The 12,646-nt window shown below is 36.8% G+C and overlaps 1 protein-coding gene across 1 annotated transcript in view; it reads left to right on the top strand.

Annotated features, from left to right (window-relative positions):
• The window catches only part of OSBPL11 (oxysterol binding protein like 11), a 79,791-nt gene that overhangs the window by 42,411 nt on the left and 24,734 nt on the right, over window positions 1-12,646 (top strand). The window contains exons 7-8 of the mRNA XM_006092837.3: window positions 4,233-4,378; window positions 10,655-10,795. Coding sequence (XP_006092899.1) covers window positions 4,233-4,378; window positions 10,655-10,795 — 287 coding nt within the window. The remainder of the gene's footprint in view (window positions 1-4,232; window positions 4,379-10,654; window positions 10,796-12,646) is intronic.

Here is a 12,646-nt window from a genome sequence, read left to right on the forward strand (position 1 = left end):
AATGCATTTTTCTACTAAATGAGATGAATGAACTCATTTTTTAAATTAAGATATAATTGATATGAAACATTGTCTGAGTTTAAGGTATACCTGTTCATTTGTTACATAAATATTGCAACATATAGGTACATATATATGATTACCACCAAATCAGTGGTTCCCAACCTTTTTTTGGCCACCTAAGCATCTCTAAAATCCTGATGCCCTTCTCTCCCCCCGCCCCCGCCCATGACATATAATTCTTATTATTCCAAAAGTGAACTCCTATTCCCATGGAGGAAGCCTAAAAGGCCATTAACCTGGTCTAAACAAGCTTCCAAGGAATTTGGCATCCATAAAAGAGAAAAATAAAAGAAGGAAAGGACAGTTGAAGTACTGAGGAAGAAATCACTAAGAAATAGTTTAAAAAATAATAATAATGTGAAGTGATATAAAAAAATAGCAAATAAAGTTTCAAAACAATAGAGGACTGAAATGCATAAATATGTCACAATATATATTTATATACTGTAAGTGAGGCCCCTAGAACCATAAGAAATGCAAAAAATTCACTGTTAGTAACTCATTCTCGAATTGCCCTCCTTGAATATCAAATTGCCCCCCTATGGGAAATGTGCTCCATGTTGGGAACCACTGCACCAGACCATTAGCTAACACCTCAGTCGTGTCACATAATTCTCATTTCTTTTTGTGGTGAGAACATTTAGGATCTAGTCTCTTAGCAACTTTGACATATATAGTGCAGTATTGTTGACCATAATCAGTATGCCGTACATTAAATCTCTGGAACTTGTTCATCTTCTAGTTGCGAGTTCGTACCTTTAACAACATCTCTGTAATCCCCCTATCCCATCATACTTTATTAATAGTAGTAACTTAATATTTCACAACAACTCATTGTTCTCTTATTCAGCTTACTCCACTTACTCGTGAAAGAAAGGTATTTTATTTATTTATTTTTTATTTTTATTTTTTATTTTTAAATATATTTTATTGATTTTTTTACAGAGAGGAAGGGAGAGGAACAGAGAGTCAGAAACATTGATCAGCTGCCTCCTGCACACCCCCTACCGGGGATGTGCCCACAACCAAGGTACATGCCCTTGACTGGAATCGAACCTGGGACCTTTCAGTCCGCAGACCGACGCTCTATCCACTGAGCCAAACTGGTTAGGGCAAGAAAGGTATTTTAGAAAGATACTGAGTCTCTGCTCAGGAAAGTTTACCATAGTCAGGTATAGATCCCATCCTCACATGTGCCTAAATTCAATATTTGAAGCTAAAAGCTATTTTTAATGTCAGTTGTAGGTATAGGTCAGGACAGTATTATAGAGGCCAATAAGCTAGGTGTAGTCCCCTTAAGGAACTAATAGTGCACTTGGGGACAGTATGTAAATATGTGAACTATAATATATAAAGTGCAACTTAAATGGGAACAAAGTACTGTGGGAGAATATATAAATGGACTATTACTTCTGATATTAAAAGGTCTGGGAAAGACACAGAAAAGCTACAAAAACCAATTAGCTTAGGGATGGGAGGGGTAAGAGAAACAGCATTCCAAAGTGACAGAAAATCCTAAGTTGTGAGTTATGAACATGAACTGTTACCTTGGAATTCTAACAAGTCCGATAGAAGTTTTCTTCTATTACAGAGCAACACACACATATTATAAAGAACTTATAAGCTGCCATACAATTGAAAGATGAAACAAAAATTATGCATTGTTGCCCTAGCTGGTTTGGCTCAGCGGATAGAGCGTCGGCCTGCGGACTCAAGGGTCCCGGGTTCGATTCCAGTCAAGGGCATGTACCTGGGTTGCGGGCACATCCCCAGTAGGGGGCGTGCAAGAGGCAGCTGAATCGATGTTTCTAACTCGCTATCCCTCTCCCTCTCCCTTCCTCTCTGTAAAAATATCAATAAAATATATTTAAAAAAAAAAATTATGCATTGTTTTATCAACCAGAAACTTCCACTGTTAATGTATTAGTATACTCCCCACCATTTTTTCTATTTTTCTTTTTAGTTTTTGTTTGTTTCACCCCATTATTAGAAAATATATGTTTGTATTTTAAATTTTTCAATATGTGATATACTTTTGGTAATGTAAGTTTTATTGACTGCATTATATTCTTTTAAGGGGATAGATGTAATTTAGTTTACTTAACTATTCCCCTGTGTTAAACATTGGATGTATTACTCTGAGTTATGAAATTTGGGTTAACTCTGGTTTAGTAGTAATTTTGTCAGTTAAATGAAATAATGTTTCCAGTTTATGCTACTTAATTTTTTAAAGTACATCAAGGCGTATAATGCTAAATACTAGATGCTTAACAAATATTTGATTAATTAATTAAATCTATATAGTTTTTAAAATTCTTAGAAATTTCATTTGTGTAGTTTAAATGAATACAGTCTTATTTTAAATGATTGCTTTATGATTAATGAAGCATGTACAACAATATAAATTACCTTTTTTTTTTAATATATATATATTTTATTGATTTTCCACAGAGAGGAAGGGAGAGAGATAGAGAGTCAGAAACATCGATGAGAGAGAAACATCGATCAGCTGCCTCCTGCACATCTCCTACTGGGGATGTGCCCACAACCCAGGTACATGGCCTTGACCGGAATCGAACCTGGGACCTTTAAGTCTGCAGGCCGACGCTCTATCCACTGAGCCAAACCGGTTTCGGCTAAATTACCTTTTTAATGAAAAAAATGAAACATTGTAAACTTTTAGGTCTGTAGAAATATAACCTCTAGTCATTTGAAAATGAAAGTAACAACTGGAAAAACTGAATTATCTTCCCACTTAAGTGTTATTATGACACAAGAAATGAAATCTAATTTCCAGTTAGTGTTTAATCTTATACGGACTTTTTTTTATAATATATTTTTATTGATTTCAGAGAGGGAGAGAGAGATAGAAACATCAATAATGAGCGAGCATCATTGATCGGCTGCCTCCTGCACGCCCCACACTGGGGATCGAGCCCACAACCCGGGCATGTGCCCTAACTGGAATGGAACCATTACCCCCCTGGTTCATAGGTTGATGCTCAACCACTGAGCCACACCAGCTGGGCAATAACAAGTTTTGTTAAGATTTTAATTAGTTGAATGATCTCTTAAATTTAGTGTCTGTGTGCCTTTTATTTTTAGAAGTAAAGACATCTAGATAAGTATATTAAAAATAATCATTTTAAAATAGGGGCCAGGTGTTTTCTTTGGAATTTTGGAAGAAGCTCCATGAACTTACCCAGGGCATTGCCCCAGTCATCGATTTCCCCAATTGCCAAGTGAAACTGAACTGCATGGTAGGGCAAAATGCTCTGGCATCCTGATAACTGTAATTTATTTCTCTGCAAGAAGCCTGGGGTTTTGTTATAGACTGAGTAAACTCCACACTGTTTAAAATTTCTGCTTGGTAGACTGAGCATCCCTTATTGTAGCACTCTATAACCAAGCTTCTGTGAAACCTAGATCAGCCTCTGAAATCAAATGGAACATTTTCCATTATTGATTAGGCATAGAATCCACTTTGTTAAACTAGTTAAGGGTAATAAGAGACATTTAAGTCATTAATTGAGAAGATGACAGGTCTGTAAATGTGACTACTGTCTTTCACTGGGTCAGCTATTATTTATTCAGTAGAAGAGTTTCAATTTAAAAGTATATGGAGCTTTTTTATATGACTGAAAAAAAGAATGGACATGTATTTACAATTCTTAAATTAGATCAAGGGGTTGGTTATATTACTTGGTTAGAGAATTGCTACTGAGAATAAAATTCAACCCAATTGAAGCAAATTTTACTGTTTCACAGTCTCAGGCTCCTACTGTAATTGTGACTCACTAAAGCCTAATTGCACACTTTGTGATTACTAGAGGGGCAGGGTTCATAGGGAAAGGTCAACAAGTCAACTGGTAGGATGGGAATGTGGTTTATGATTCACAGATTTGCCCAAGAAGTAAGTTCAGTCCTATTCAGGGTTGATTCTTTTAAATGGTGATATCTGCTTTCAAGTTGCAAATTACTCTTTTGTAAAACACCAATCATGGTGCGCATGCTAATGAGCTACATATGGCTGTCTTGGCAGTCTCTTAACAGGTTGAATTGCTTTTAGTCTTGTAGGCTCAACACAAAATTGTTTAATAAAATCTACATCTGCTGAACTTTCCAGATTATGAGCAAGTTTCAGGGAAAGTTTTCTCTTACTTCATCAGGAACGACAATCGAGTGGTTAGAACCAAAGATACCTTTATCAAACCACTATAAAAATGGAGCTGACCAGCCCTTTGCAGCTGAGCAGAGTAAGCCAATGGCAGTCCCAGAAGAGCAGTGTGTTGCGGAATCTGGACTATTAGCAAGGGTAAGACGTAATTTGCTAATGAAAATATGATTTTGGTGTAAAATTAGAAATCACTCAAAAGGGGTCAGTTCTCTGTGTGTTGTTAGGGTATGCAAGTCAACCTAACACCAGAGCAACATTCTTGCAGACTCTACCTGCTTTGACTTTGAAAGTAGTCTGTTGTATAAAACCTATACATACTGTGTTTTCATGTTAAATTATGTGCCCTTTTCAATTTTGGTTATTTTTGCTTGATAAAAATGTATTTAAAGATTGAAATTGCATGTTTTTCTTTTTCTAGAAAATAGCTTATCTGATATAAGATTATTTGCATGTTTCTCTCTTCCAATTCTTAATTTAACATTATTTACTAGATTTTATTATGTTTACAGGTTTAAAGTTTACTATTAAGTCTTTTTATAGTAAGCACTTTACCAAACCAAATTTTGAAAGTGTTATTCTACTTAAAATAGCACTCAGTCTTAGGGTTTTGTATTTTTATAAAGTACTAGTTATCCCACATTTCTCAGAAGCTAGAGTATTTTATTCTATTTATAATTCCACCACTGTAGCAAATCATATTGGTTTTTTTGCCTTTGGATTCACATTTGTTATTTTTATGGTTGTAATTACAGAGATAGTGGGGTTTTTTTTAAGCTCTTTTTACTTGATATTTCTCATAAGCACTTTTCCTATGTTATTTTGGCCTATATAATTAAAGGTTGAAATAGGCTACTGAATATCTAGATTGTTGTTGTTGTTTTTTATTATAGTAGCACTCTATCATCTTGTGTACTTTTTTCCCCCCTCCTTTTTATTTGGATTATATTTTTAGGCTATATTTCTAACTAGAATTATTGAGTCAAAAGTAATGCACAGTTTATGGTAATTTGTATATTAGCAAATTACTTCTTAAAAGAAATATATGACACAGAGACTTTTTTGTTATTAATCCTCACCTGAGGATATATTTTCCATTGAATTTTTTTAGAGTGTGGAAGGAAGGGGGAGAAACAAAGAGAGAGAAACATTGATATGAGAGAGACACATCAATTGGTTGCCTCCAACACTCGACTGGGGCCAGGGATTGAGCCTGCAACCAAGGTACGTGCCCTTGACCAGAATCGAACCCATGACACTTCAGTCCTTGGGCCAAAGCTCTATCCACTAAGCCAGCGGTTCTCAACCTGTGCGTCATGACCCCTTTGGCAGTCGAATGACCCTTTCACAGGGGTCGCCTAAGACCATCCTGCATATCAGATATTTACATTACGATTCATAACAGTAGCAACATTACAGTTATGAAGTAGTACGAAAATAATTTTATGGTTGGGTCACAACATGAGAAACTGTATTTAAAGGGCCAGAAGGTTGAGAACCACTGCAAGCAAAACCTACTAGGGCTGACACCGGGACTTCTAAAGCTGGTGCCCTGGCCCGTGGGGCTCAGTTTGTTGAGCATCATCCCATGCACCAAATGGTTATCAATTCACTTCACAGTCATAGCATATTACCCAGGTTGTGGGTTTGATACCCGGTCAGGATGTGTGCAGGAGGCAACCGATTGATGTTTCTCACATCAATGTTTCTCTCTCTCTCTCTTTCTCTCTCTCTCTTTCCCCCCCCCCCTCCCGCCTCCTCTCTCTAAAGTCAATAAAAACACATTTTTTAAAAAAATAAAATAAAACTGGCAAAGGCCTTGACTTAATGAGGCAGGCAGAGTGGGCAGGGGAGAAGAAAAAAGTATATAAGAAAAAAGTATATAATGCTGGGGTTTTTTTCCAGCTTTTTGACAAGGTCATTTGTGAAGTCAATCAGTAAATATTAAGCTATGTAGTTGTATATGGCAAGCCCAATGTTAAGAATTAGAGGAGACACAAAAATAGACGACAGTTCTTTTACTGAGATTTGGAATCATGACACATATACTGAAAAATTGAGGTGAAGCAGTATTTTTTTCTTCTTAATTAATATTGTTTAGACTACTGGGATATGGGTATTCAGAGAAAGAGATGTACTGGATGGAGTGTATAAGAAATGCTTTGGAGAGAAATGTTCTTGGGCTTTGAAAGGAGACAAGACTTGAATAGGAGTAGTGAAGGAATCTCAAAGATGGGAGAGGAACACAAGCAGGGATACTAAGGCATGTATACTTATTGTGGAGAATGCTTGCCTGATGGTTTTGAATCCAGATCTTGTTTTTTATTAACGTGGGCCAATTAATTAACCTCTCTTAGCTTCAGTTTTCTCATTTGTAAAGCAGGGATGATAATAATACCGTATAAGATTGTTATGAAGATAAAATAAATTTAGCAGGGCACCTGGTTTATGGAAAATGACCAGAGGGTTGTTGGCTTTTACAAATCCAGTGACCATTCATGTTGCATTCTGTGTGGAATGATAATCCCTGGAGTATTGCTCCATAGAATACAATGTAAACTGTGCCCAGAGGAACATAAAAATCATGTAGAATAATTTTGTCTTAATGTGATAGATAATAGGGTCATGAGCATGCGGAGGGATGGATATGTTTAAGAAGACTGCTGTATATGACTTGTAATTAAAGTGTGGATAGAAGCTATAGAAGTAAAAGTGAAGACAAATGAATAGGTAACATGCACTTCAAATGAAAAATCAGTTGGACTTATAATTGACTGGATATAGGGTTGGATCAAAGTTGATCCCAAGTTTTTTAGCCTAAATGACTAGATAAGATTGTGGTACCAGTCACAAGCTAGGAAAGTTAGGAAGAAAGCTTTTTGAGAAAAAAAGGTTTAGTATGATTTATGAACATGGTTGGATTTTATGTGAAAAAAGGATTAAATGATTATAAATGTATATAAAAAGCAATTGGAAATGATGAAATTAAAGCTTTGGAGAGAGATTAGGACTTGAGATATAATTTGCAAGTCAAAAAACTATAAACTATAGATTATATACTCCATCTTTATCCTCCTAAATGAGAATACAAAGCGTGCTGGAGGTCAGGATAGGGACATATGTTGGAGATGCAGCACAGAGGTGGGGAGGAGAAGATTGTGATATTTTCAAATTTTTTGAAATGTTGAGTAGACCAAGTATATCACATCTAAGTAGAAAAAATTAGTACACATTTTACTAAATTTAAATTACAAGACATTAGACTTAATTGAAGCATACCATAATAGACATGAATATCAAAAAATTTCACGTATGCCTTTTTTTGAAATATGAGTGCTGATGCAAGCTGGAATATATATAGCAGTGGAGATTGCATGTCAGGTGATGGAAGAAATAAACCCCACTGAGGCTAGAATGAAGCCCCTGGTTCTGTTGTGCCCAAGTCAGAAATCAGGACAAAAAATGGGGGGGTGTTTTTGCCATGCAATCTCCAAATTGTATGAATTCCTTGTACTACTGTATTTGCTAACCATTCTGGTTTTGTAGGGATTTTATACATTTGCTCATATTTATTTGAAATTTGGTAATGCTTTATTTTTTTTATTTTTTTACCTTAAGCTTTTCTTTAGAAAGACATGGTTACCTGTAAGAAGAGCTGTTTTAAAAAGAAAGAAGACCTTCCAAATTTTTTTATTCATACCAGGTTTTAGAATCAGTATTAGTCAATAGAATTTCTTTTTTTTCTATTCTAATAAGTGAGGTGACTATTTTTATAAATACAATAAAAACTATATTTCTTTAAATAGGTTTTCTGCCAGATTATGCTTTATTTCTTTAATTTAATACTATTTTATTAGGAGAAACTGCAAAGTAAACTTTATCTTGTATAATCATGTTAGGGTTACATTTGCATTATTAATCTGTGTCCTAGGTTATGACCCCAATGCAGTGGTACCTATTCAGAGTGTTGGAGAACATTATATAATCAAGACCTGTTAGGTTGTGTGTGTATGTGTGTGTGTGTTTTTCAACTTTTCTCAAGTGAATAATTATTATAGTTAATATCCATACATAGAGAGGGGGATAATCAGCCCCCCCACCCCCATTTTATGATGAGTAGACATTCCCAAGAATGCTTACTTAAACTATATTGTGCAAATGATTTAGGATAGATAACAGGAAATATTTCCTGGAGAGACTTCCTAGTCATTGAAAGGAGGAAGTGAGAAAGCCTTTGGAATTTCTCTTCAAGCTCATAAAAACAAAAGTAATTCTGATTTATACAAACAATAATTGTGTGGTCTTGACATGAGGAAATGAACTAGGCCATTAATTGATTTATCAGAATTTGAGCAGATACAGATTTCCTTGGTAGAAGAAAAGAGGAAAAAAGGAGAAAGAGGCAGAAGAATGGCCAGAAACCCACTACCCTTTAACTCTGTCACTGTGTTTGATATTTTGTTGTATTTTGAGAGATCATTAAGTTCTTGATTTTGTGCCTGATTAGGATTGGTTTTCTTTGCCTAGCTACACAAAATAGATTGACTTCTTGTATGATAGGATTTGGTTATGGGACGAGAAAACCAAAGGCAGAGACATCTTTAAAAAGGAAAGTTATGCCTGACTGACCAGCATGACTCAGTAGTTGAGCATCAACCTATGAACCAGGAGGTCACTGTTCAATTCCCAGTCAGGGCACATGCCCAGGTTGTGGGCTCTATCCCCAGTGTGGGGCATGCAGAAGGCAGCCGATGAATGATTCTCTCTCATCATTGATGTTTCTTTCTCTCCTTTTCCCTTCCTCTCTCTCTGAAATCAATAAAAATATATTTTTTTTAAAAAAGAAGGAAATCTTGCCTTAAAAAAAGGAAAGTTATTTCCTTTTTAAAATCCTCATAACTTAAAATCTAATACAGTACTAAAGGCAATATACATATATGAAACTGTCTTGCATAGAGGTAGTAAGAAGAGGTACCATGAGAGAGATGGGACACCACCCCGAGATAAACATGGAAAGTGACATCTGATAAGGTTCTTTAGAATCTTGGGTAACGCCAGTGGTCTTGATCCAGCTTCTAGAAGGGTTCAGCAATCTGGAGAAGGCGCTGTGCATAAATTAGAGTCCAGAGACGAAACATAATTTTGAAAGGCATTATAGGGAGTCAGAGAAGACTTAGCTAAAGGAACTAAGTTCTCCTTGTCTCAGGACCCCTTGCTATTTATTAACACAAATTGTCCTAAGGCAAGGTGGAGATATATACTTCAAAGGGTAGGTTTAGGTATAGAATCCATTGTCAGATTGGAAGAATTTGCCTATGGCTGTTCAGGTGTTTGGCCAGTAGGAGGCAATAACATGTAGATTAAGATGCCCTGAGTTGTCTGGCAGCAAGCAATCATTTAATGCATCCTTTTCAGGTTTGGGGAAATGCCCTCAGCCATTCCCAACAGGTGATAACATATGTGACTCAGCCCTTGTTGAGTCCCCAAGTTCCATCAACCTTTTGATGAAACTTGCAATTATGACATGCTGGAATTGGCTTTTGGCACTTGGGATTTGAAACTGGTATTTGATGTTTAAATAGAAATAAATAAGAAATTAAGTTTCTTTTAACCAATTATTTGCAGCTAAGACCTTAATGAGATAAAGGTAAACATTTTCAATTTTCCAAGGGGCTGTTTGATTGACTGACTGATGGACTGATTGAAGAGCTGGGCAAAGAACTTTTTGTGGTATTAATATGGCATGAGGGCCCTGGCTGGTGTGGCTCAGTTGGTTGGGCATCATCCCGTACACCTGGTCAGGGTGCACACAGGAGACAACTGATTGATGTTTCTCTTCCCTCTCTCTCCCTGCCTTCCTCTCCCTAAGATCAATTTTTAAAAAAGAAGAAGAAGAAGGCATGAGTAACTGCAGGATTTCTATACCCTAGGTTTCTTCCTGACAACTCCAAGAATGAATGAATATAGATTACAGTAGTTAAATTTGATATGCACAGTCACTTTAAAAGTTTACTTTTTTGGTTTTAACTTAAAATAGGACAAATATTTGTCTCAAAATATCTTGAACTTAAGTTATAGGTAGTGGTGGTATTCCCAGGCAGGTGGTCAATGCCTACATAGCCTGAGATTCAGAAGTGACATTTTTCACTCTTTGAAATACCCTACTTTTGCAAAATATATGTATTTTATATGTGATATATATGGCAAGATCTTAAAAAGTTGAGCATCAGCAATAATGGTTTCATTGAAGTAAATCTATTCCATGACCAGGTGACGGAAGTTACATTTGTAAAAATATTTTTGCGTATTCTCAGATTGATTTAGGCCCAACATAAATGCCTTCAAGTCTGATGTTTAAACTTTTTTCTTAAAGGATGTTAATAAGCATTTGTAACAATAGACTTGTTTTGCATCAAGGAACCTGAAGAAATAAATACAGATGATGAGGTGGAGGATACTTGTGACAACAAGGAGGATGACCTGGGAGCTGTGGAAGAGCAACGCAGTGTTATCCTACATCTCTTGTCACAGCTCAAGCTGGGCATGGATTTAACAAGAGTAAGTGATGGGATAAACTGTCTGTGGAGATCATTGGGTCAGGGCTATACGTGCTCTACCTGTACTCATTAACGTTGTCAGGGCTTTTTAGTCTTTATGAGTTTGTTTCTTAGTCTCTTGATCAGCATTTCTTATTTTCATTAAAGTGATTTCTTTTTTTTTTTAAATATATTTTATTGATTTTTTACAGAGAGGAAGGGAGAGAGATAGAGAGTTAGAAACATCGATGAGAGAGAAACATCGATCAGCTGCCTCCTGCACACCCCCCACTGGGGATGTGCCCGCAACCCAGGTACATGCCCTTGACCGGAATCGAATCCGGGACCCTTGAGTCCGCAGGCCGACGCTCTATCCACTGAGCCAAACCGATTTCGGCCATTAAAGTGATTTCTTATTTTAAAAAATATCACCAGCAGGAAGTTGCATAGCAAATGAGGGTTTACATTCTTGCTTCTGTACAAAATTAAAGAGGTCCATTGGTAGACAGAACTGAAATCTAAAGAAATGGATGGTCCTAGCCAGCTTTGCTCAGTCCCCCATCCCTGGCCCCAGTGTGCAGGAGGCAACCAGTTGATGTTTCTCTCTCTGTGTGTCTTTCCCTCACCCTTCCACTCTCTCTCTGAAAATCAATGGAAAAAATATCCTGTGATGATTAACAAAAAAGAAAAAGAAAAGGATGTATAATCCCACAATCATGTATAATCCCAAAACCATGAAAGGTATTGATGCTTCTACTTTACTCTTACTTCCCATGTTGGATAGCACATTTTGGGTATTATCTATAACAAACATTTTCTGTAAAGGACCAGAAAGTAATTATTTTTTGGCTATGTGGGCATAGGTCTCTGTTGGAACTACTTAACTCTGCCTTAGTAGCCATAGATAATATGTTGAATTGGGCGTGGCTATGTTTCAACAAAACTTTATATATAAAAACAGGATGCCAGATTTGACCCAAAGGCCATACATAGGTTGCAGACTATGTCTGAATTAACTAGATAGTAGGAATCCTTTCACAATATATGTGTATATCAAATTACCACAATGTATACTTAAAATATCTTACAGTTTGTCAATTATACATCAATGAAACTGGTGCGGGGGCCAAGGAATGTGGTCTGAAGACTAGTAGAATCACCATTACCTGAGAATTTGTTAGAAATGCAAAATCTTAGCCCCCAATCCCAGACTCAGAGGACCAGGTACTGCATTTTTTAAAAATATATTTTATTGATTTTTTACAGAGAGGAAGGGAGAGGGACAGAGAGTTAGAAACATCGATAAGAGAGAAACATCGATCAGCCGCCTCCTGCACACTCCCTACTGGGGATGTGCCTGCAACCAAGGTACATGCCCTTGACCGGAATCGAACCCGGGACCCCTGAGTCCGCAGGCCGACGCTCTATCCACTGAGCCAAACCGGTTAGGGCCAGGTACTGCATTTTAATAAGACTCCAAGGTGACTCATGTATACATTCAAGTTTTATTAGCACTGATCTATAGTTTTTAATTTTAAGCCAGTCTTCTCCATTCTTAGGTTATTTAATTAGTATGCCTTAATTTGTGTTTAACAGTTAATCTATGTCAATTTAAAAAAATAATCAGGCTTAGCACTAGCTGGTTTGGCTCAGTGGATAAAGCATCAGCCTGCAGACCAAAGGGTCCCAGGTTCCATTCCAGTCAAGGGCACGTACCTTGGTTGCAGGCTCCTCTCCTGCCCCAGCCCTGGTCGGGACTCGTGCAGGAGGCAGCCAGTCAGTATGTTTCTCTCACATCAATGTTCCCTCTGTCTTTCCCTCTCTCTTCCACTCTCTCTAAAAATCAATGGAAAAATATCCTCGGGTGAGGATT

Source organism: Myotis lucifugus, unplaced genomic scaffold (assembly GCF_000147115.1).
Source record: "Myotis lucifugus unplaced genomic scaffold, Myoluc2.0 scaffold_105, whole genome shotgun sequence".
Lineage (NCBI taxonomy): Eukaryota > Metazoa > Chordata > Mammalia > Chiroptera > Vespertilionidae > Myotis > Myotis lucifugus.